General features: G+C 54.4%; 1 protein-coding gene and 1 non-coding gene across 5 annotated transcripts; both read right to left on the minus strand.

The window, feature by feature from the left end:
* Positions 1 to 75: 75 nt before the first annotated feature.
* Positions 76 to 23,649, minus strand: Myo1c (myosin IC). 4 transcript variants are annotated; one of them, XM_004857120.3, is made up of 32 exons: positions 23,421 to 23,649; positions 16,668 to 16,823; positions 16,432 to 16,547; positions 15,610 to 15,808; positions 15,447 to 15,527; positions 13,861 to 14,040; positions 13,681 to 13,779; positions 13,039 to 13,152; positions 12,881 to 12,952; positions 12,236 to 12,355; positions 12,041 to 12,123; positions 11,716 to 11,821; positions 11,527 to 11,607; positions 11,172 to 11,263; positions 8,764 to 8,858; positions 8,640 to 8,686; positions 8,440 to 8,520; positions 6,149 to 6,254; positions 5,947 to 6,064; positions 5,152 to 5,265; positions 4,999 to 5,075; positions 4,564 to 4,632; positions 4,399 to 4,483; positions 4,143 to 4,302; positions 3,814 to 3,897; positions 2,892 to 2,985; positions 2,754 to 2,809; positions 2,478 to 2,613; positions 2,329 to 2,399; positions 2,150 to 2,247; positions 1,936 to 2,035; positions 76 to 1,498 (listed from the first exon to the last, which is right to left on the minus strand). In XM_004857120.3, the coding sequence occupies exons 1-32, from the start codon at positions 23,493 to 23,495 to the stop codon at positions 1,472 to 1,474; spliced, it is 3,192 nt and encodes a 1,063-aa protein (XP_004857177.1). In that variant the 5' UTR covers positions 23,496 to 23,649; the 3' UTR covers positions 76 to 1,471. The 4 variants fall into 4 exon arrangements, with proteins under 4 accessions (XP_004857177.1, XP_004857178.1, XP_004857176.1 ...); XM_004857121.4 differs by lacking the exon at positions 23,421 to 23,649 and adding an exon at positions 22,547 to 22,690; XM_004857119.4 differs by lacking the exon at positions 23,421 to 23,649 and adding an exon at positions 22,543 to 22,679.
* Trnag-acc (transfer RNA glycine (anticodon ACC)) lies at positions 10,999 to 11,068 on the minus strand. Its single transcript has one exon. It is a non-coding gene; the product is annotated as a tRNA-Gly (tRNA).
* Positions 23,650 to 24,648: the final 999 nt, after the last annotated feature.

Here is a 24,648-nt window from a genome sequence, read left to right on the forward strand (position 1 = left end):
AAAAATTGCAAGACAAGGCCTCTGGGTGCCTTCTAGGACCCTCTTTTCTTTCCTAATAATCACAAGGAGACTGTGTTGGCTAACACATATTGCTTTATTTAGTGTTTCTCTGGTTTACAGAAGTGTCAGCAGTGGGCTGAGACTTCCAGAGAGCAACAGGGCAGCTTGGCAGCCCCCAGGCCCCCTGGGATGGAGGGAAAGTGGCAGAAAGAGGTGATGCCCCTGCAGCGCCTCCCAAGGCTGGCCCCTTCCCCACGATCCCAGGTCAAGAGGGGACAGGGCCCAGCAAAGCCCTACATCCTTGAATTGGGTCCCAAGTATGCGGATGGGGTTTGGCATCCTAAGGCAAGGACTCAGGCACAAGTGTTCTTCCCACCTGCTAGTCCTGAAGGGTGATTGCTGGTCAGGGAGCCAGATGCACACATAAGACATGGCCCGTGTTTTAGGGGGCTCCCTTTCCCTGGGAGTGGCAGTGAAGTGTGCTCAGGAAGGGCTGGTCTCGCTTGTCTCAACCTGCTGTAGGAGCCTGGACAAGTCTCTTTACCTTTTGGGGCTTCCCCTCCACCTTTTTTTCTGGCTCTGTAACTGCAAGGGGCTGAACTAGATGACCTTTCTGAGTCTTCCAAATTCTATGGTGTAAGACTTTTCTTCCCACTGCAGAATTCCCCAAGACTGGGATGATGATATTAAAAGGGCACTTTTCCCCCATTTGTTGTTTTGGTGTTGGGGATTAAAACCAACACCTCACACATGCTAAGCACATGCTTTATCACTGAGCTATATTCCCTGTCCTAAAAGGGCGTTTAAGGCAGGAAGAAAGGGGCAGGCAAGGTTGGTCTCAGCCTCAGGTGGAGGTCACAGTGGGGTGCAAAAGATACAGGTAGGAAGACATGAGGACTGGCAGGCAGGTAGGTAGGCAGGCAGACAGGCAGGCAGGCAGGCGGGTAGACGGGCAGATGGGCGAGCAGACAGGCAGACAGACAGACAGACAAGGTACCAAGGGAACAAGGAGAGGATGGCCTGGTCAGGGAAGAAGGCCCCACAGCCCAGCCCACCCAACCTCTCAGCTACATTCCTTGCCCTGTTTGAGTCAGGGAAAACACATCCAATGTGTCTTGGGGTAGGAAAATGGCTTTTTAAAAAAATAGTTTCCTATAAAGCATCAAAAAATCTCAGAGAAACTTCAGCAAAAATTCCCTTCTTGAGTATTTGGCATCAGTGAGTGGGACTGGCATGGCTCGCTCTGGCCTTGCCTTTCCTATTGCTGTGGCCCGGCCTGGCCCACTCCTGAGGTACCTCCCTGGCCCCTGCTGCTCCCTCAAGAGAGGGGTGAGCAGGAAGCAGAAGTGCAGGTGGGCTTTGAGGTGTCCCTGGGTCCCTGTCTGGAAGCTCGAGTCTTTGGTAATTGGGAAGGGAGAAGGGGGATAAGCAAAGCATTGGGAGTTGGGAGTGGGTCCAGCGGGCACCTTCATCACCGAGAATTCAGCCGTGGGGCCACCTGTAGGCGCAGAGGGAGAAGCCAAGTGGTGAATGGGAAGCAGCCATCAGGTGCTCTGGCTATTTGTGTCCCAGGTTAGACTCAGGCAGTTGCAGACAAGGGCATCTAGTGGCCTTGGTCCTACTCCCATAGAAAAACTTGCTGCCTGGCCAGAATGGACCTCTTTTCTTACCTCATGTACCCCCAATCACCCTGGATCTCCCCTACATCCTTATGCTGCCATCTTTATGACCCTCTAGGGCTTGAATGGCCCCTCTCCGGGCCCTGTGGGAGGTCAATGGGATGAAAGTGGTGGTAAGGTAGCCTTTGATTAAGGCCATGGGCGAGCTGCCCAGGCTTTGCCAAACACTGCCAATGAGAACCTGGCCACCGGAGGATCGACCCTAGCCTTGGACTAGCATCAGGGAAGCAGGGCGCTGCCTGCCAGCCCCACTCACCACTGCCAGGTGCCCATTCTTGGCCTTGGTGATGAGCAGCTCTGAGCCAGGTGTGAAGTCAATGACACCATCTCTGCCAGGGCCCCCTGCAAATGTGATGCTGGAGGGAAGGAAGCACATGAAGACTTTTTTACAGAGGCAGATCCTCCAGGCTGGGTCCCTGCCCTGTCCCTAGGTACAGATATGACCCACTCACTGCCCCTACCCGCCTCACCTTCCCTGGTTGATATTGATGTTGTTTACACAATTGGCACTGAGAGCTGTCTTGGTCAGTGTCTCAATCACATGGTCACTCTGCAGCACCACATCCCCCTGGGGGGCCAGAGGGAGGGAGGGGTCAAGCCCTGTCCAGATCTACAGGACCCCTCCACCTCCCAAGTCCTCAAGTGGCACCTTCTGCTTATTGTCCTCACGCTGCACGTGAAGCACAAATAGGCTGTCGCTCAGGCTGCTGACAGAGATACCTGAGGGGGAAAGGCAGAGGTCAGGGATCAAGGGTCAGCACAGGGGCCCTCCCTATGCAGTCCTGGACTCTGTCTGACCAGTCAGGTTGCCGTAATCAATCCTCTGCTTGACTCTGGCATCCTCTACGATGACCACAGCGCTGGGTGTGAGTAGCAGCTGCCGGGAGCGAGGCTTATAGCCCTTTCGGTCGTATTTTACCACTGGCACTGCATACTGCAGATAGAAGGAAGGGTGAGGACAGGGGAGGGGCTGAGGGCCCCCTCCTTAGCCTCTGCCTGTGTCCTGACCACAGGCTCTTATAGGCTAGGGGCAGCAGAACTGTTCTGGACATGGGGCTGCAGGTGAGCTCTCACCTGGACGGGCTCAGAGCCTAGGGCCTGCAGCACTTTGGGGCTGATCTCATCTGTGCCTGCAACCCAAATTGGGGAGAGAAGGTCAGAGAAGGTGAGGCAGTGATGGAAGCTCTGAGGACTGGACAGTCAGGGGCTCACCAAGCCGTGTGCTGATGAAGAGCCTGGGGACACTCTGGGGGTAATTATCCTTCTTGCCCTTGAAGATCTCGCTAGCCACAGCCTTTTGTTGCAGCTGAAGAGACAAAGGAGAGTGAGGAGGTGTCATAGGGTGGTGACCTTGAAGAGGGCAGGAACTGAGACAGCATCCCTCTTCTGTTCTGTGGTCCCAGCACTAGGAGGCAGAGCCCTGTCACCAACACTTCCACCAGCCCCTTCCCTTTCCCCCTTTCCCCACCAACCAAGGCAGAAAGCTTCCCAGAGGGGTCATGAGAGCACCAACAGGTTCCAGGCCTGACTTTGGGAATGATTCTCCAAAATGATTCCCTAACAGGCCCTGGAGCCTCTGAGATTCAGCCCTAGCTTGGGATCTTATAGGTGGCTGATTGCAAATTCTCAAAGTTACTACAGGTTATCTGAACTGGGTGGGTCCTTTCTCATCATCCAATACTATGTTGACAAATATAAGGAACAAGGGGCCGGGGATTTAGCTCAGTGGTTCTGCTGCCTGCCTCAAAAGTGCAAGGTCTGGAGTTTGATCCCCAGTACCAAACAAACAAACAAACAAATAAAAAAATATATATATATATGGCACATTACCCATCCATATCTGTTTCCATAACCATGGCAGATGTTACCCACACACAAGAATAAACCTGCAACCCTTTCAACATGGGGCTCTGGGCAGCCTCTACCAATCGAGGTGCCTCTAGCATAAGCCCTATTTGTCACCCAAAATCTATTCCAGCCTCACTTCCTACATGAGGGTCAGTGGGGGACTGGGATCCATTTAAGGTTGCAGGGTAAATCGGGGGTAAAATGCTCCCAGGACCAGCACTCTTCGTGTCATGACTGCTGCTCCAGACCCCACTGCCTAGTCTTTGCTTCCTTCTGCTCCCCACACCTGCTGCTTCCATTCAGGGCTGATACTCCGGCAGTATTTCCACACCATGTTCTTCATGCACAGATCTCGTAGAAGCTCTGAGGTCTGGGGAGGGAAAGCAAGGTCAGAGCACCTACGCAGCCTGGTGCCCTCCCCTCTGAAGACCTCCAACATATGCCCATCACCAGGCCTTTGTATAAACAACTCCTCCTCAACCTGGATAGCCTTTCTAGTCCAGTTTCTCTCCAAAAAACTCAGTCTTCAAGACCCAGCTCTACTTCCCCTCTGTCCACATGAGCCCTCTGGTATCACTTTGATGGCTCCTAACTCAGCAGGGCGGGCCCACGGACCTCATGCAGGGCAGGTGGGGGTGTAGGCCAGGAGGTATCCAGGACATTCCGGGGCAGCTGCTGCCGAAGGTTAAGCAAAAAAGAGGTGCGCACATGGTCCAGGAAGAAGGCATTCTCAGGGCAACGGGGTGCGTGGCGCAGGATGAAGCCATGGATGAACCTGGGGTTGGGGCCAGACAAGACTAGGGTGATAACCTGGCAATGGACCCCCATACATGCCTTGCTCTGCAGCCCCTCCTGGGATCCCAGCACTCACCGCCGGATGGTCTGGGCTGCCCACTTCCTCTTGGCTGCCTTCCTCCTGCCCAGTGTTCCACGCCACCATGACTGGATACAGATGGCTGTGGAGACCACAGATGGCTGACTTCCATCTCCTCACCATGGCGGCCCTGCCCCTCCAAACACCCCAGAGCCCCCAAACCTGATCGCTTCACCCGGAGGAATTTCTGCCGCCAGTGAAAGCCCCTCCAGGCAGCCTGGATCTTCGTGGCTGTGGGTGGGAAAGTCAATTGGCCAGAGCTCAGGGCCACCAGCTGGGAGCCTGGTGCTGTCAGAGCTCAATGAACTGCATGAATGAGGGAGTGGCTGAACCAGCTACTTACTGTCTGAGAGGACAAATGAGTCAAGTGAGAGTAAATGAAGGAGAGCAAATGCATGTGGGAATATGTGTGGGGGTTTGTGTGCTGAGGCCAGACCAGACGGCGGGCACTAGGCTTGCACTGGGAAGGAAGAGGAAGAGGCACATGGTGGTGGTGGTGGTGGGAGCAGAATTCCTGGAGAAGGAACCCAAACTGATGACATCTCTGCTCCCCAGGATGGGCCCCAGTGGGACTGAAAGGTTGGGTCTCCTTCTCACCCAGGCTCTGCCGCCGGATCTCCAGGGCGTCCTCTGTGGCAAACAGGGTCTTAGGGAAGCGGATGAAGATCTTGGTCCTGAGAAGGCAGCAGTGATCAGACTCCTGTTGTCACTACCCATGTCCTGTAGACACCAGGCACGGGCACCACTCACCTGCCCATCTTGTACTCTTCTGGCTTGTAGCCAAGGTGCCTGACCAGTACAGCCACCCCATCTTGGGGGCGTCCTGCCCACGTAGGCCATGTCTCTGGGCACAGTGACTTGTACCTGGGGACAGAGGAGAAGGAATGCATCTAGCCATACCCCAGCAACATCCTTCCCCAGAGGCCCCTATCCGCTTTCCCTGGGCACCTTCTGGGTGCTCTCACTGACTTGTTCACAGCTCAAAGAAGGCCTAGGCATCCTATTTTATTTATTTTGAGACAGGGTCTCACTATGCAGTTTAGGCTGGCCTGGAACTCACGGGGATCCTACTGCCTCAGCCTTCCAACTGCTGGGAGTATAGGGATATACCACCGTGCCCGGCAGGGGGGTCCCATTTAAAAGATGAGGAAATCTTAAGTATTTCCATCTGCCTAAGGCCAAGGGATAAAAAGTGGCAGATAGACTCCCCAGCCCCACAACTTATAACCACCAAACTGCTATATCCTCTAGAAAACTCTGCCCAACTCTTGGGTATCTGTCTCTGGTAGCAGGCATGTGAATGAATGTCTCATGTACCCCTCATCAGCTGCTCTGGGAGGGCAGGGCCTATGGGGTGCCTGGTGTTCTCTCTGTCAAGGCTGACATTAGGCCTGCAGTAGGAAGAGGTCCCTAGTGTGGGTCCCACAGCAGCTCAGACTCAGTGTTGTCATCTCTTAGATGGGTTGTGAATGCCTGTCTTCTGTCACGGGACTTAGGAGGCTCCCATGTCCCTCCCCTCCCCTGGCTGCTGGTGGGTTGCCCCACCTCTGTAGGAAAGCCTCATATTTTCGGCGATAGGCAAAGCCAGCTCTGCGCACACGTAGGTTCTCCATCAGCCCCAGGTATTTCACCTGGTGCCGGATCAGCACCTCATCAAAGCGGCCTGGGAGAGGGTAACAGGGCAGTCAGCAGGCTTTCAGTGACAGGTGGCTCAGCCCCAGCAGCCCTGTGGCATGGGTTACCTTACCTGGCTGTTTGGCATCATTAGGCTTGATGCAGCGGATGTAGGCGGGCTCCTTAGATTTCAGGATCTCTACCAGCTGCAGGAGGCTTATCTTGAATTGGGTGGCAACCTGGTGAGCCAAGGAGGAATGAAGTTTGGCTGGCGGCAGCTCCCCTCTGGTTGGCTCTTACTTCCTCCCTCACAATAGAGGGGGCCATGTCAGTCCAGCTGAGCTGGAGACTCCAGCTTTGGAACCTCACTCTGGCCTTAAAATCTCCCTCAGCTTCCCTAGAAACCTCCACCCAGTATCTTTTTAGCAACCACTCTCCTAAAATTTGGGGGCTATGATGCTAGATGTAACCACAATCTATGTACACTACTCTGCAGGGCCTTCAAGGATCTCAGGGCTACAGTAGAAGCAGATTCCTTAGCAAAGATGTATAATCCCTTTTGTTCCTATTAATATAGGGGTTAATCAGGCACGGTGGCACACTCCTGTAATCCCAGCACTAGGGAGTCTGAGGCAGGAGGATTGGTGAGAGTTTGAGGCCAGCCAGCACTATGAAAAGAAACTCTATCTCAAAAAAGGGGCAGGGGGTGTACGCCTGGGGTTCTGGGATCACCAACAAGGGCTAAGTGGGGGTAAAGAGAATCTGGAAAGATCTTTTGTTTGTTTTTGGTACGGGGGATTGAACTCAGGAACTTGAGCTTGTGAGGCAGGCGCCGGAACCACTGAGCTAAATCCCTGGTCCCTGGAAAGATCTTTTGGAAGTAACCCTAAAGTGAGGCTTAAAGGATAAGCAGGAGATGGTGGAAGGAAGAGAAGAGAAAGGGTTGACAGACAGGCAGAGAAAGCACTCTACAGGATCACACTGGGGAGATTGCATTTTATTCTCAGGAAATAACAAATCAATGAAGAATTTGGAGTGAGGGAATGACAGAGAACTACATTTTAAAGTATCTCTATAGAAGATGTGCCAGGTGGGACAGATCGGAAGCTAGGAAATAGGGAGGAGGATGGCTGGCTCAGAGCAGAAACAGCAAGGCCCAACCTTGAGAAATGGAGAAGGAGTGGAGGAAAAAGAGTTGAGAAATACTCAGGCAACAGACAAGCAAGGTCCAGCAGTTGGATAGGGAGAGTGGAGACCCAGGGTGATGCCTAGGTTATTGGCCTGGAGGACTGGGTGGAGGAAGATCCCTGTCCTGGGTTAGGCATGGAAAAGGAGGATGCCAGCTGGGCTGGGCAACCAAAGGCCCACTTTGGGGAGATCACTGGACATGAATCTGTGGGCTTCCTGGAGTGGCCTGGGTAGGACAGGATGTGCAGGTGACCAGAGTGTGGAGACAGAGGCCAGGAGGAGGTGCTGGTTGAGGGTGTGGTGGAAAGCAGCAGATGCAGAGGGGTTCCAGGGTGGGTACTATCCACGCCTCTGTGCCCTTCCTACAAGCATGTCTCAGCCTGGCACTCTGGCTTCTACCTCCCTACTGACCTCCCCGGGGACCTGAGGCCACCCCGACCTTCCTCTTGCCAAGTCCAGCAGTTACACCTCTGCCCTCAGCTCCCAGGAGCTCTCCCTGCATCTGGCACCACTGGCCACACCTCCCTTTCCCAGCCCCGCTCTTCCATGACTTGGCTCTCTGCGAACCTCCTGGACTTTTTTGGTCTCTGCATCTGAGTTGGGCCCTCTTGCTGCCTATAGACCCTCCCCCACTGCTGACAGGTCCATCTGACCAAAAATCACTTACTCATGCAAGTCATTTCAAATGCTCCATCTTCCAGGGAGCCTTCTGGGATCCCTCATCCCTTCCTCTCTCTCAGGCAGTTTACTACCCCCTCTTCTGTTTCCAAAGCACCCTGTGCACATTTCTGTGAGAGCACTTGTTTTTCTTGAGGTGCTGGGATTAAACCCAGGGCCTCACACATGCTAGGTAAGTGCTCTACCACTGAGCTACAGCCCCATCTGCACCTATTCATTTCTGTATCCTCAGTGCTTAGCAATGTCTGACAAAATGTCTACTGAATAGGTGAACACACACAAGCACCCAGACACACAGATGTACACACATGGATGCTCCCACAGCCACAGGCACACATACATGGGTCCACACACCTAACTGACCGACAGACACACAGGCACATACTCAGAAGACGGCAAAGATGCTCCTGCAAGCAGTTCCCTACACATACACACAGATGTGTACACAGGCACCACAAACACACATGCTTATGTGCACACTGCCAACTCCCAGGCCCACACAGGTTCTTGTCCATGCTCAGACACTCCCCACTTCCACTTGGATCCCAGTCTCCGCACCGTCTCTGGCCGCTTCTTGTCACTGAGCTCGCTCCGGTCAAAGCACTGGCTCATGATGGGATTCTTCGAGCTGCACATGGTCTGTGAGGGCAGTGCAGAGGTCAGGATGGGAGCAAGGGGCAGGCGGGACAGGTTCCTGGGCAGAGGTGCGTATAGACAGGTGCTTCCTAATGCTGGACCCTCCCCAGTGTCCTCCTCACCTCCTTCAGGTTTCGGAAGAGAAGATCATTGTTTTTATCCAGAAAGCCTGAGGGGTAGAACAGAGGAGAGGTGAGGGAAAACCCTCTCCCTGCCTTCACAGGGACCCAACCTCAGGATCCTCACCCATCACATTGTAGGTCACCTCCCCAGCATAGTGCAGAAGCCGAAACTCCCCACGGCCTAGAGATTTCCTAGTCCGCTGGTCAGCCAGTTTGTGCCTGGGGGTGACAAGGACAGAAAGTTATAAACTGCGGACCTGAGCCACACCCCTACCTGTTGAAGAGACCTTGAGAGCAGGAACCAGCCAATCAGTAAGGAGCAGGTATAGCCCAGACTGCCCCACAACTCGAGCGTCATGTGGCAGACAGGGCAGGGTCATCAGCCCCACTGCGTGGAGATCACTGAGGCTCAGAAAAGTAGATGGCCTTGCCCAGGGTCACACGGTGCTAGGATCTAGGACTTGGACCTAGGCCTCTAGACTATCAGGCATACCTGGTTAGGGCTACTCTCACTGCTACATGACAGCTTATGACTCTGCTCAGACTGAGCTGTCCACTACATTTTCAGAATGGAATCTATCCCAACAGATTACTTTTTTTTTTTTTTTTGGTACCAGGGATCAAACTTGGGACCTTGCACTTGCAAGGCAGGTGCCGGAACCACTGAGCGAAATCCCCAGCCCCTCTTGTTTTTTTGAGACATCTCACTATGTAGATCAGGCTAGCCTCAAACTCATGGCGATCCTTCTGCTTCAGCCTCCTGAGTACTGGGGTTACAGGCATGCACCACCACACCTGGCAGATTACTTAATTTTTAAGCATGTTTATAGCGTTTAGCCCATTTGCTACTTTTAAGAACTATTCCAAGCCAGGCATGGTGGTGCGTGCCTGTAATCCCAGCACTCGGGAGGCTGAGGCAGGAGGATTGTCGTGAGTTCTAGGCCAGCCTGAACTACATAGCGAGACCCTGTCTCAAGAAAAAAAAGAAAAAAAAAAGAATTATTCCTGGGGCCAGGGATTTAGCTCAGTGGTTCCACTGCCTGCCTCACAAGTGCAAGATCCTGAGTTCAATCCCTGGTACCAAAAAAAAAAAGAACTATTCCAGGACTGGGCATGTGGCTCAGTCGCAGAACACTTGTCTACCATGTGGGAGGCCCTGAATCCAATCTCTAGGACTACAAAAGAGCCAACAATTACAATAAAAAAACCTCCAAAATTAGTCCAAGCAACTAACCAGAGATACAGGCAAAGATTTAAGGCACAAAGATGTGTGTGTCAGCCTCGTTATGTTTTCTTTTTTTTTTGTACTAGTAATTGAACTCAGGACCTTGTGCTTGCCAGGGAGGTGCAGCACCACTGAGCTACATCCCTGATCCTTTTTTTTTCTTTTTTGTTTTTTCTAGTCTTGCTATTCTAGTAGAAAACTAGAGCTGGCACTGGGCCCCCAAAGACTAGGTGAGAGCTGTGAGAGCTATGAGTGTCTGTGGGTCAGACCCATTGGGGGAAGTGTTCTGAGTAACTTACTCTGTTTGATGATGCAGGAAAATACTTAATCTATAACTTTACTCTGAGCCTTATACACAATAAATCTTCAACTATGAAAAAAAACGTATAGAAAAAGGCAGGAAGGAAATGCCTGGAATTGTTAACAATGATGACCTCTGGGTGACAGGGTTATAAGAGGCTCTTGCTCACATTCCAACTTTTCTTTAATGAGCGATATTATTTTTATAATCAGAAACAAGTTTTTAATATATTATTAAGCAAACAATGCTCAGGGCTTTGGCATTTGACAACCCTGGGACTGAGTCCCAGCTCTGCAATCTAGATGTCGGATAACCTTGGGCAAATGACTTCATTTTCCTGAGTCTCAGCTAGATGGAGAAAATAAGAACATCTCCTCAAAGGGTGGCTGTGGGGCCAGGGATGGTGGTGCACGCCTGTGATTCCAGCACTCTGGGAAGCTGAGGCAAGAGGATCATGAGTTCAAGCAACTTAGTGACTTACCAAGATCCTGTCTCAAAATAAAAACTAAAAAGGGCCGGGGATGTAGCTCAGTGCGAAGGCCCTAAATTCAATCCCCAGTACCACAAAAAGGGTGGCTGTGGATTAAAAGATGATGTACATAAAGTACACAGGACAAGTTGGGACAAAGGTGCTGGTTTCTATTTCCATCCCTCCCCACTTTGGAGATTCCTTAAATAAAAAGCAATTTCCAAATAAGGAAGTAAAAAAAAAGAAATCCTAGCAAGTTTTATCCTCAAAGAATAAGGAGGAAGCCATGCTGCAGGACCAGCAGTTTTCTGCAAATGTCCCGAACTTAGCACTTTCCCTAGAGATCTCTGTGGTTGTTTTTTGTTGTTTTCAGGCTGGGGATTGAACCCAGGGCCTCATGCATGGTAGGCATGTGCTCTACCCCTGAGCTATACCCCTGGCCATGTGGGTGTGTTTACCTTTATGAACAGAACCCAACCTTCCACAGGCTCTGCCCCAAGCGAACTCTCGCACCAGCAGCCCAGCAGCCCCACTCACGTCAGAAAGTGTGGATGGTGCTTGATGGTGTCTTCCAGCTTCTCCAGGAAGGTCAGGTCTGTGGCCTCCCCAGGGCGCAGACATTCCTCATCCTGGGTGGCAGGGCACAGGGTGAGGGATGTGTTTGGGGAGGGGCTGGAGAGCAAAAAAGCTTCTGAGGCACCACAAGGGGAGGCACAAACACAGGGAAAAGGGGACAGAGCACAGGAAGGCCCACAGAAAGCTTTCAGACTGGGCAGTTCCACCCTGCCCAGTCCCATACCCCACCCGCTGTGGACTGGCCTGAAGAGACACCAGCAGAAGAGGATGGCCTCTCAGCCAGGCAGCATGAAGCCTGGAGGGGCAGAGGACTCACCAAGATGGAGATGATCCCCTTGAATTTCTCCTCCACCAAGTCGCAAATGATCTTGTTGTTGAAATACTGGACAGGCTCCCACTGTGGGGAGAGAGGAGGAGGGCATCATCATGGGATCTGGCACCCTCTCCTGGGAGCCTCGATGCCTGGCTTCCCACTGTGCACAGGGGACTCCAGGCTCACACGCACCGCAATGCCCTCTGCCTCATACTCCTCTTGTTCTGACTTGAGTGTCAGCTCGATGAAGAGTTGCTGTAGCTTCTCATTGCAGTAGTTAATGCAAAATTGCTCAAAGCTGCAGGGAAACAGAACCCCCAGTAGCACCAGGGGACACAAGTCTGGAGGTGGGGGAAGAACAGGAGCAGGCCCCTGGGCATCTAGGCTAAGAAACACAGCAGGACCCAGGCCGGCTGGGGAAGTCATCAGGCAGGAATGACAGGGATGAGGACAGGAGAGAGGGGCTGGGACAGAAAGATAAGAGGAGAGGCTGGCAAGGGGTAAAGGTGGCACTGACCTATTATGCTGAAACACCTCAAAGCCATAAATGTCCAGGAGCCCAAGAACTGTGGTGCTCCGCCAGCTGGGGCTCTCGGCGTCCTAGGGCATTTTTTAACCAAGGGCATGGGTCCCAGGGCTTGTGACCCTAGCCCCTCATCTCTCTGACAACCCTCACTGCCTGGCAAGAAAGCAGCATGGACTGAGTCCTCACCTTGGAAGCCAGTGATCTGTTGATCTTCTCAACCAACCAGGTGAAAGTGCGGCTGTATACGGCCTTAGCAAGAGCGTCCCTCGCGTATGCCGCCTGTTCCAGGTTCAGTGGGCTCAAGAGCTGTCACGTAGAGTGAGACAAGGAGATGTGCGCTATAGGGCCCCTCCATCTCACCGCCCCTTTGGACTCAGGCAAAAGACCAGGATGCTCTGACCACCCTCCCTTTCCAGCTCCAATGAGCCTGGGGGTTGCAGAGTGGAGGTGGTGCCGGTGACCCAGGGGAGAATAGAGTGGCCACACTAGAGAGAAGGCATATGAACAAGAGCCTCATTCCAGGGCCAGGGATTTAGCTCAGTGGTTTTGCCGCCTGCTTCGGAAGTGCAAGGACCCAGGTTCGATCCACGGTACCAAAAAAAAAAGATGCCTCATTCCTGGAGGTGGGTGTCTTGGTTCAAGCCTGACTGTCACTCTCTTCCTGTGTGATCTTGGTCAGGTCCCTGTGCCTCCCTGAGCTACTTGTCTTATGTCCCTCCAGCACTGTGGAGAGGACCATTGAGCAGACAAGGGGAAGGGGAACTGATGACAGTGGGGGGTCACCTGGGGCTCCCTGTACCTCCTTGTCCTGTGGCAAGGGTTTGACCTCACCTCTTCTCCCTTGGCGATGATCTTCCTGTGTGTCAGGGCTTCCCGCAAAGTCGAGCCTTCCACACCAAGGAGCTTCCAGGAGTAGGGAAGGGCGTGATGAGGGTGGCTTCCCTCTTGCCCCAGATGCCCCCTCCTTGCCCTCTGCCCACTGCACTCACCCTGGTCAGATACTTCAGCTGGTTCTCTGTGGTGACCTGGGCATTGCTTTCCTCATCAGCAGCAAAGTGGATGTTGCCCAGATGCAGGACACTGGCTACAATGCTGAGCAGTTCCTGGGAAGCAGCCAGAGAGCAGGTGGTAGTGCAGAGATGGGGAAGGAACCCGGCAAGGGTAACTAGTAGGTAGTCGAAGGAGCAAGGAATAGATGGGAATGTGCTTGGAAGAAGGGGGCTCAAAGTAGAAATGGGTTTTAAAAGTAGAAGGTGAGGACCAGGGATTTAGCTCAGTGGTTCCGCCGCCTGCCTTGCAAGCACAAGGACCCGAGTTTGATCCCCGGTACCAAAAAAAACCCAAAATAAATTAAAAAAAATAAAAGTAGAAGGTGGCTAGGCACAGTGGTGCATGGCTGTATTCTTGCACTCTGGGAGGCTGAGGCAGGAGGATCACAAGTTCAAGATCAGGTAGGGCAGTTAACTGACTTAGTGAGACCCTGTCTCAAAATAAAAGTAAAAAGTCCTGGGATATAGCTCAGTGAGAAGGCCTAGGTTCAATTCCCAGGACTGCCAAAAAATAAAAAAATACTAAAAGTAGGTGATAGGGTGTTCCAGGAGGAAAGTGTGGGTTCCCAGAAAAGTCCTCACCTCTATTTCATCCTCTGTGAAGTCAATGACTCTCAGTGCCTTCCTCACGACCTTCCAGTCATTCTTGTCATTGATGGAGGAGACTTTAGCACACTGGCCCTGGAGAAAGGGCATAGCTGGGTTGCCAGTTCTGGCACTGTGCCTCATGGGTGGCACCTGTTTTGCTTGCCAGCCACTCACCTTTATCAGGTACAAGTAGCTCTGGGGGTTCCGTTCCAAGCCTAGCCTGCGCAGCGTCTCCTCCTCACCTCCCTCCAGCAGCTGGTAGAAGATGTGGAAGTTCCTCTCCCCATGATTCTGGTGTACCACTCGGGACTTCTCCAAAAGGTAACTGAGGATGTGGCCACCCACAGGGGCACCCTGTGGTCAGAGCATAGGGACTCGTCAGAGGAACTAGGGAATAGAGTCCACCTTCCCCTTTGCTTGACTGCAGGCCTGGCCTCTCATTCCAGCTCTGCCACCAGCTGTGTGGTGGGACTCATGCACAATACCCCCTCTGGCCTTAGTTTCTTCATCTAAGAAATGAAAAGATTCTACCTATGTGGCAGCTCCACTTGGATGCCTGACAAGCATCTCGATCCAACAGGTCTGACATTGAATTCCTGATCTCCCCTTGGTCAAATTAACTCCTGTTTGTGTCTTTCCAATAGTTGTTCAGGCCAAAAAGATTGTGTTTCTCCCAGAAGCCTCTTTTTCTTCTATTTTCTATATCCAAATATCCAATCCTGCTGCCTTAACCTTCCAAACATCTGGAATCCAACCACTGCTTACCACCGCCACTGCAGCCACACTGGTTTGAGCCACTGTCATCTGTCACCTACATTATTACATCAGTCTCCTAACCGGTTTCCCTGCTTGGCCTGGTTTCCTTACATCTATTTTCAATAAAGCAGCCAGAGTGACCTTTTTAGTAGGAAAGTTGGATCATGACAAACTTCTACTCAAAATGTTCCGATAACCCCCTTCCACTCAAAATTAAAAAAAAAAATCTTGCAGGGCTGGGATGTAGCTCAGTGGTTCAGCATGTACTTAGCATGCATGAGGCTCTGAATTCAATCCCTAGCATTATAAAAACAAAACAAACAAACAAGAAACACAACTAAAAACTTGTAAAGTCCTGGTCTGGGGATTTAGCTCAGTGGCACCGTGCCTGCCTGGCAAGTGCAAGGTCCTGAGTTCAATCCCCAGTACCAAAAAAAAGAGAGAGAGTGAAAAACTTATGAAGTCTCAAAAAGACCTGCACCATTTATTTGGCTTCCATTCCTGTTCCTTGGCCTCCTGTTCTCTTCTCTAGCCATCTTGCCTTGCCAGGTTCAAACACAGCAGAACCCTCCCACTGTACTGGTTGTCCTGGCTGTGTGGACTCCTTCCTCCAGGTAGCTGCCCTGCTCACTGCCCTATTTCCGTCAAACCTTTACTATAATGCCACTTCTCAATGAGGCCTACCCTATCTGCCATATCTGAAATTACAATTGCTCCTCACCCTTTACCTCATTTTATTTTCTGCCATGGCCTGAATTATCTATCACACCAGGAGACAGGACTTTTCTTTCTTTCTCTTTTGTGGTACTAGGTATCCATTCTAGGGTCCCATGCATGGTAGGCAAATGCTTAACCATTGAACTATACCTTCAGACGAAGAGAATTTTTCTGTTTGGTCTCACTGCTGTACCTGGAATAGTGCCTGAGGCATAATAGATGTTCAACAAATACGGAGCCTAGCAAATACAAAGTCCTTCCCTCCGCCCCCATACACCTACACATACCTTGAAGTCAAACTGCACATCCATGTACTTCCCAAATCGGCTGGAGTTATCATTCCGGAGGGTCTTGGCATTTCCAAAGGCCTAGCAGTAGACGGGGACTATGAGGGCCGCCAGGCATTCTCTCTCTGAACCCCTCTCCCCTCAGAAGCTACTGTCCTCTTACCTCTAGCACAGGGTTGCTCTGCAGTAGCCGGTCCCGCACAGCGCCACCTCGCTCAGGGGCCGGGCATGTCTCTGCATAGAACTGGAGCAGCCGCTTGGTGGCCTCTGTCTTGCCTGCTCCACTCTCCCCAGAGATCATCACTGCCTGGTCCCGGCGCTCAGTTCGCAGTGCCCGGTACACAGTGTCAGCCACTGCAAACCTTGGGGTAGAGGCTCATCAGGGGTAGGGGACCAGGGACTGCATGTGGTGGAGCCCTAGAGGTAAGACTGGAGGTCCACTCCTATATCTGACTGGAGCCGGGCATACCCTTGAGGATGGGAATTAGGGTTCCCTTGTGAGTATGGATGGGGTCACTTTCAGATGTAAGACTCAGCATCACTCCAGGTGGAGATGTGTTCAAGGTCACCCAGCTGGAAGCTGCAGTACTCATGGGTAGGGCTGGAAGGTCATCATTTCAGGGTCATGAAGGCTGGGAAACCATCCCCCGGTGGAGTTATAGAGTACATCAAGAGTGTGATCTGTGGTGGGGACTTGGGGTTCTGCTCATAGTTGAGAGGTTCATCTCTGGTGGGGATTGGGGTAACCCTATGGTGATTGTGAGATTCCTCATTGTGTGAATGGTAATTCATGGTGGGGGGGATGATACTGAGAATTAAGGGTTATTTTAGAATAAGGGTCAGATGGGCCGGGGATTTAGCTCAGTGGTTCTGCCGCCTGCCTCGCAAGCACAAGGACCTGAGTTCAATCCCAGGTACAAAAAAAAAAAAAAAAAAAAAAAGGTCAGATGGAGGATTACTCCTCGAGGGGTAAGGAATAACTTACAGGTGGGGTGGCACTTCATAGAAGCTGACACCACGGTAGCGCTCCATATGCTGCCTGCTATAAATCTGTAGGTCTCGGTAGGGGTTGACAGAGACCAGGACAGGGCCAATGTAGGTCTATGGGTCAGGAGAAAAGGATCAGAAACTTGTCCCAGAGGCATCTGACCCTGGTACCTCCTTCCCCCTCAGCCCTGTGTCTGTGCCCTCAGCCTCTCCCATCTACCCATTTGGGCTCACATAAATAAGGTTCTCTCGGAAGCGTCGCCGCAGGTTTTCAATGAAGGCAGCTTCACTGGTGAAGTTTTCCAGCAGCACAAAGTCCTGCACCCCGACCCGGTCGCGAGCGGTCAGGGCGCTCTCCATGGTCACCCGTACCCCGTCACTGCCCAGGGCCTGCAGGAAATGGGCCGTGGGAGAGGGTCAGAGCCAGAAGGTAAGGCCACGTCTCTCACCACACATGCAGGACTGAGAGGGAATGCAGGGGCATGTGGACACAAGACACAGAACATGCTGGGTACAGCAGGCCTGGGGCACGGGAGGCCAGGGCACAGTATAGAGACCATGTGGGACCTGGACACAGCACACAGGAGCACACAGGACCCAGCAGACGTGGGAATCAGGCCACAGAATCCTATGAGGTGCTGGTTTTGTGTACACAAAGGTGGGTTCCGAGAAGGAACTCCTTGAACAACAGAAAGAATGCTATGTTGACCTTGGACAAATCCCCTCCTCCCCCTGGGTTGCTTCCTCCCTGGTTGGAGGAATTGAGACCAGGTGATCTCAAGTCTCTTAGGTCTAGGCCACGTGTGACAGGTGCTCCGGAGGACAAATGTCCCAGTGAATTCTCCAAGCAGGATGGAGTCATCTCTCTTGCTCCCATCCCCTAAATCTCCAGGGGTGGTGTGTTGAGGACCAAACAAGAGCTCCTCCCAGCAGGACAGGGATTCCCCAGGGCCTCCAGCCCCAGCTGGATGAAGCCACGGTCCTCCCTCCCAGGGCTGGGACCACTCCTTCCCCTCCAGCTGCTGGGCTCCTAACAGACACCTTTTCCACTGAGAGTCCTCGGAAGTCTTAGGAGATGGGGTTTTCACCAGGGAAAGCCCAGCTGCCACTGTTGGGTGAGGGGGCCATACAAGACCATCCCACACCCAGGGCTGAGGTCCCTCTTCAGGGACGTCTGGGGGAGCTAGGAAATTGACCCCAGGAATGCCAAGGGTCAGAGGACAGTAAGCCGGTGGTGGGGTAGGTGTAGATCCCAGAGGAGTAACCAGGTCTGCTCTGACCACAGACAGCCCAGATTTAGGGCTGGGGGAACCCCCTTCTCAGCCTGGGGCCTGTTTCTCCCAAACTTGTTCGTCACCGCCCCCCTCCAATTCTCCCCGAAGGTGCTGCCAAACACTGCCGCAGTCCCCGCCCCTCTGGCGAGGGGTCCCGCTGTTCTCAGCTGTCCCCTGGAGCTGCTCATCCGGCCCGGTCCGGTCCGAGCGTCCAGCGGCCCTCCCCCGCCTCGACCTCCTCCCCCTCAACTTTCCCGGACGTTTTTCCACCCGAAATTCCTGGGCCGCGCCCGCTTCCTGACGGGCCCAGGCCCAGGCGGCGCCTCGAGGCAGGGAAAGACACCGGACCCCCGCCCCTGCCCTGCCCGCCACCCCAGCTCACCGACGCCCGGTAGCGCATCCTGCCTGGTCGGCTGGCTCGGCGCCCCACTCCGGCTCGGCGCCCCACTCCGCTGCCCGGGCTCCGGGTCCCAGGCTTCGCGATGAAGGCGCGGCAGCGGAGGCGGTGGCGTCAGCAAGGGAGGGGCAGGCCCGCCCCCCGCACCGCCCCCTCGCGGGCTCGGGCGCGCGGGCCTGGGACCTCCCGGCTTATCTGCAGTGCGGGACTCCAGGGTCCCTCTTCAGCTGGCGGGGGCAGGGTGGGGACTAAAGGAGAACCTCGAAACCCCCGTAGAGGGGCGGGGGCGGGAGGGGGATCCCCGCAGGCCTGGGCTCCGCCTGAGTCAGGTTTTCCAGGAGGGACGTCGTTGGTTCCAAGGTGGGGCCCGGAACCCGCTCGGCCGCCGAGTCTACATGGACCCGGAACTCGCTTCCGGGCTTGTGTCTACACTATGCGGCCCGGCCAGGCGCGCGAGGAGGGCTGAGGCCCGTGGGTCCCGGAGGAAGAATTTCCCTCCCCCTAAAATCAACTTCGAGTCCCGGGAAAGTTAAAAATAGAACGAAATGTCCAAATACGGCCGGCGCGCCTGGGCGGGTGGAGCTTCGGTGCGGACAAGGGCCCCAGCCTGGGGGTTGGAGGGGGTGGGAGTGTTGAGTCTCCGAGCTCCACGAAAATCTTGTTTGGTCCCACACCCCAGGGACAGGGACGACAACAACAGGGTGTCCTTGTTTGCTCAGTGTGTCCTCGGCCCCTACGGAGGCCTCGGTTTTCCATTTGGCATTTGGAACCAACACCCTTCTTCAAACTGGACGTCCCACTAGAGCTTCGATGCGCCGGGACCCCTCCCCTCTCCCTCCTTTGAGGGGGCCTTCCTCTGGTGTTCCTCAGATTTCTCCACTCCCTCTGCCCAGGATGCCCCCCCCCCCAGCTCCCAGCAACGGCACCCTTGCTGGGCTCTCTGGGGGCACCAGCCCTCCTTGGGCGCGAGGGGAGGATCCTAGTTCAGATCCCACCACTGGGGGCGGGGGGGGGGGTTAATGGCTACTGCTTGAAAAAGGCTTGGCTTTTTCTTACTGGCAGTATGACTGTGAGCAAGTCATTTAACTACTCAGAGCTTTTATTTACTTATTCATTTATTTCAGTGCTGGGGATTGAAGTCAGGGTCTTGCATATGCTAGGGAAGCGTTCTGCCACTGAGCTACATCCCCAACCCCTTGGAACCTGTTCATTTTTAAAATGAGACCAATACCTGCCAGGAAGGTTGTTGGGTAGACTGTGATAAACGTTAAGACAACGCCCAGGGCCTCAACAACATTACTCTCTTCCCTTTCCTTCTGTATGCCACACTCCTTCCACACCTGCTTGGGGACAGCTGACACACTCCTTATCTAGTGAGGCAAGCTCCTCAGGCTTGCCTGTCAAATACAAAGAGCTCTCTAGTACTGTCCCTCGCCTGAGGTGCACACGCCTAGCACCGACTTGCCCTAGGGAGGAAAGGCACAGCCGGGACCCAAGGTACCCCGCAGCGGCGCTCGCGTCCCACCTTCGGACCTGGGCTCCCTGGGGAAGGGAGAAGGGTGCAGCAGGTGCAGGCGGCAGCCTCTTGGGGAAGACTCAATACTTCGAGAACAACAGCCCGGTCAACAGCCTGGCCGGAGCTGCTCTCCTGGGGAACCCGGCGGAGGGGGCACCAGCTGGGAGATGTGGGGTCCTCTGGAAGGGACTAGGGGAGTGGCTGCCGCTGGCCTCATCTGGGAGATGGGTGGGAAGCGGGCAGGGCAGGAGGGGGGTCCTCGGTGGTTCCGTCAGGTTTGAAATCCAGAAAGGTCCGAGGAGATGCTCCAGGTATGAGGAGTATCTTAGAAGAGCGGGATAGGGGTAGCAGGTCGAGAGAGCTCTCCCCAGAAGCTTGGCTCGCGTTCTTCCCCCTGTGGCGGGGGCACCTAGCTCAGCTCCCGCGGGGCGCAGGGGAGGAGAGAGTCTGAGGAGGCGGAGCTTCGCGTCCGCAGTGCCCGCCCCCGCCCCGCCCGCCGCGTCAAGCGGCTGGAATGAGGAGAATCCCAGTGCGGAGGGGTCTGGCCGGCTTTCCCCCGTACCGTACTGCTCCGCCGCATTCCCGGGATGCCCGCTGGCGCCCCCACAGCCACCGCCCAGCGACGGAAGGAGGGGGCGTCACCGCCGCCCGTGGGGCCTGAGGCTGGCCACAGGCCCAGCGGCTCCCGCTGACCTGCCCCGCCTCGCTGGACGGAAGTGTAAGTCCGGAGGAGGGATAAGGAAGCGCGGAGCCCATGGTGTGAGACGTCGCGACTACAAGAGCTTCCCGAGTCCTTAGCGCTTTCGTACATTACTCTCCTCAGTGTCCCCAGCCAAGCCACTGGTCTACTACTACTCCATTTTAGAAGGGGAAACGGAAGCTGGGTCTTGGTCAAGGTCTCCAGACTTGTAAAAGGAGCGCGTTTGGAACCCAGCAACCCGAACACTTACTGTTTCTGCAGGGCTGCCCTGACCCCTACATACTGTTAACAGATTGGGACATTCATGTGACCCAGGACCCATCTCCAGCCATCACTGGGACCTGGGATTAAAAGGTCGCTGTTGTAACTTTAATGTCTAGGCATTAGGGGTGGCAACTAGGGAACAGGCCTTTATAAAAGCCCTCATCATGACCTGGGGCCTATATCCTGGCTGCTGGCTGGAGTGTAGCTGTGGCCCCCGGGTGATCCAAAACAGTCTGTTGTTCTTCTCCTATCTGGGAAGGTATTTACTGGAGCCACAGCGGATGGAGCCCGAGGACATAGTACCCTTTACCTAGTGTGGACCAGGTGCTGACCTGAGGGGCGGAGTGGAAGATAATGGGTAGCCCAGTCTCAAATGTTCCCTCAGCCCAGGGGCATGCAGCTCTGGAGGGACTTCTCTGAGGAGCCCCAAAGCAATTTCCACGGAGGCAGCCTTATGACCTCTTGGGACAGGGGAAAAAAACCACAGCCAGTCTCACTGGCAGCTCAATGCTGGGGACAGAGCAGGAACTCAATCTGTATTTATCAAGCAAATCTTAGGTCTGCACCCAGGCTGCCCCACCCAGGACTGTTTCCAGCTTCAGAGAACTGTTTTTTGTGTTTTTTTTGGTACCGGGGATCGAACTCAGGTCCTTGAGCTTGGCAGCAGGCGCCAGAACCACCGAGCTAAATCCCCGGCCCCAGAAAACTGTTTTGAGGAGGAATGGTGAGCAGATGGTGGGGACCTTAGGGCTCTACTCTGATTGCTCTACTCAAAGGCTATCATCACTCTGGCTCTGGAACTGTGGCCCTTTGACCTGCCATAGGCCTTTGCCTGTCCAGCCGAAGTAAACAGCACGCTGTCCCCTAACCTAGTCTCCTATTCATGTAGAGAAGAGGATGCCATCTCCAGCTGATCAAGACCTGGCATTAAAAGGCCTGCCTTCCTCCCTCCACTCCTGACACAAAGCAGTCACCACTGCTGAAACTCTTTCCTGCTTCTCCAACACTGCTTGTGTCCTGGACCAAGATAGCCGCCTCCTAACTGGCCTCCCTGCCTTCCTCCTCCAATCCACTTTCTCAGAGTAGCCTGTTATTTAGAAATGCATATCCGATAATTAACATCTCATGTTAACGGAGTGAAGGTTTATACATCACCTGCTTTGTGCCAGGCCTGTGCTTCACATCACTTCTTGTCGTGCCTCTCCTGCAAGCCACACTGTTCTCAGTTTGCCCTGCTGTTCCTGCACTCCTGTGTGACTGCACGGGTAACCCTGTCCAGTCCCTTCTCACCTCTGCCTCCCCTACCACCACACACAGCCAGGAGGAGCTGCTTTCACCCTGGCAAAGGACACAGCCCACTCTGTATCACATCAAGCACAAATCATCTGTTTCCTTGTCAGTCTCTCCCTAGAGACTGTTCCCAACCCAGGCACACAACTAGGTACATCGTGCGGACTCAATAACTCCCTCGTGGGCGCCTGCATGAATGAATGAACTCAGAGCCCAGGAGTGTGAGAGGGAGGCTGGAGCATGCTTAAGTTGAATAAAGCCGTGGGCCAGCCATTCATTCTTTCATTCATATCTGAACCCCCAGCCGCCAAGCTCTGGGAGCCGATGCACGCGGGGGCACTGGCTCGGCGGAGGACGGGAAGGGGCGGGGCGCGGGAGGCTCATCCGGAACCTAAGGGGCAGAGGAGGGTGCGGAAGGGGCCCGAAAGGCGAGCTGGGTTCCTGGGTCCCACGACCCGCTCTTCCTTGCCCTCACCTTACCCGCAAGTAATCTAGGTCCCCACCAGCCAGGCCCAGGGGATCTTCAGTCCCGGCGACACCCGGGCTGAGACCCGCGCCCCCTACCGTAGCCGGCTCGGCGCCCTCCCGCCCGCGGTTTCTCCTACCCTGCTCGCCAGCGGAGGTCTCCCGGGCCATGCGGCCGCTTTCCGCCCCACACCCTGCCTTACCTACCCACCGGCTTGGCTCTTCGGGTGCGCAGGCGGGAGCCGGGCTGGGCGGCGTGGCCACTTCGGGAGTCCGCGGCCCCGGCACGGTCTCCCCGCCTAGGGCCCGGTAGGGGCCGGGCCGCGGCCTGTCGTCATCCCGGGCAGGGCCCAGACTTAGGCGCGCGCGCGGGCTCGGGCCCCGCCCCGCCCCACCGGCCCTGATTCGGGCCGGGCCGAGTCTGCCGAGGCTCGAGGCCGTACTTCTCAGCCAGCTCACTGGACTAGGCGCATCGCAGATGAGCGCGCGCGCACACACACAGACGTCCTTCTCTGGCCAAAGACCCGGCCCACTCTGCAGTGCTGGGTGGGTTCATCAGATGGGATTCTACCCCTTCATGCTGGGACCTTCTGCATGCCCCCTCCTTCAGCAAACCAGCCCTTTCCCTTGCGCTCTAGGCCAGGGCAGTTCTTCCCCATTTCTAAATACCACTCCGCTTTCACCCACTTCCCCTGCCCTTGCTACTTGCTCTGAGACGGTCAGTCCCAGTTCCGGGGACCGGCCAAGAAAGGGGAGGCATTAACTGTACTGGGTGCCAGGACATCAAGGCAGCCCGGTCTGGCACCTGCTCTATGCTCAGCTCATAGCCCAGCTCACTAAAGTTCAGGGACCTGGAGGGAAGATTCAAAACCGCATCTCCGCTTTGAAAAATCCTGCCTCTAGTGGCTTTGACTCCTTTACGCTTTCCTTCCACCTATTCCTTGCCATTTGGTTTTGGCACCCACCAAGGATCAGAAAGCATCCTACTCTTCACCTCTTTCTAGAGGGCTTTTTCCAGGGTCCCCTGGACCCTGAGGAAACATCGCCACCCTTCCTCCCAACCCAGTGGATCCCGGCTTACAAGCTTGCATGGCCTGTGGGGGTGAACCACGCGGATGATCTCCCCGGTGGGTATCAGCTCCACTTGCAGCGCCATTCTGCCAGTGGAGAGCCAGCTTGTGGAGCGGTCAACACTGGGGCCTCTGAGCAAAAGCTGCCTGTTGCCTACTGACTGGCCGCTCCGGAGCCAGGAATCTAGACTCAGGCTGGGATGGTCACTTGGTTCTGCTTCAACTCCAGCCCCAAGGGATGTGGCTGGTCCAGCTCCTCAGGACACAGCTGGAGCAGTCCAGGTCTGATTGGGAGGCCTCTTGGCCGGAGGGTTGGGGCAGGAAGAGGAGGGGCTGAAGGATGGAGGAAATGCCTGTTTTCCCAGGTAACCAGAGGAGCTGATGCAGCCACCCATGGGGGACCCTGGTTCCAGGTCAAAGGGTAGGAGGCCTTTCCTCCTTCCCCTAGCAGTTCCTTGGCTGGGCTTCTCCTATTGCCCATTATCTAGTATCAGCTGGAGAGGCCAGTGGCCACTCCCCTAACCCGAGGGCACATCCTCTCACCCAAGCCGAGAGAGAGGATTTTCTAATAGGCACTGCTCCTCTCACTGGTCCCTGTAAATTTGGAAGAGCAGGAGGTAAGCTCCTTATTTTTTTGAGATGAGGTATTGCTACATTTCCCAAGTTGGTCTCTTAACTCCTGGGGTTGTACTACATACATGCACCACTGTCCCCAGGTTTTAAAGGTTTATTAGAGACCAGGACAGGCTGTGATGGCCAGAGGGGATTTTTTTTTTTTTTTTTTTTTGTACCAAGGATCGGACTTGGGACCTTGCGCTTTCCAGGCAGGCAGCGGAACCGGCAGGTGGATTTAGTTGAGCTAAATCCTGGCCCAACTAGAGGGGATTGTTGAGAGGCAAGAGGGCACCGTGAGGAGACATCCCTCTTCTCTGGGGCCTCAAATACTGGGGGGAGGGGAGTGTCCTGGGTTCCTTGGGTGTGTAAAACCTCTAGCCATTTGGTTTTTTTGGTACCAGGGATCGAACTCTGGACCTTGTGCTTGTGAGGCAGGCGGTGGAACCACTGAGCCAAATCCCGGGCCCAGCCATTTCCTTCTTTTTGACTGTACCCCCAAGTGCCCACACCCCCAGTGTTCCTGTTTTTTCCTATTGTTGCTAAATCACAGCTGACACTTTCCTGGCCTGGAATTGAGCACTCTGGTCTCTGGCCATTCCTTATAGGAAGTGAGAATGGGGAAGT

Source organism: Heterocephalus glaber, unplaced genomic scaffold (assembly GCF_053883595.1).
Source record: "Heterocephalus glaber isolate CG9 unplaced genomic scaffold, H.glaber_assembly_v1.0 deba00001564, whole genome shotgun sequence".
Taxonomy (NCBI): domain Eukaryota; kingdom Metazoa; phylum Chordata; class Mammalia; order Rodentia; family Bathyergidae; genus Heterocephalus; species Heterocephalus glaber.

Bases quoted from the DNA above. Each gene is read 5' to 3' on its own strand.
- Myo1c (XM_004857120.3), bottom strand. From the start codon at position 23,495: ATGGCGCTGCAAGTGGAGCTGATACCCACCGGGGAGATCATCCGCGTG. The intron at 11,264-11,526 runs GTGAGTCCTCTG...CCTGCCACCCAG, and splicing joins AGGGGATCATCTCCATCTTG to GATGAGGAATGTCTGCGCCC. The intron at 2,614-2,753 runs GTGAGAGCTCAC...TTCTATCTGCAG, and splicing joins TAGGCTCTGAGCCCGTCCAG to TATGCAGTGCCAGTGGTAAA.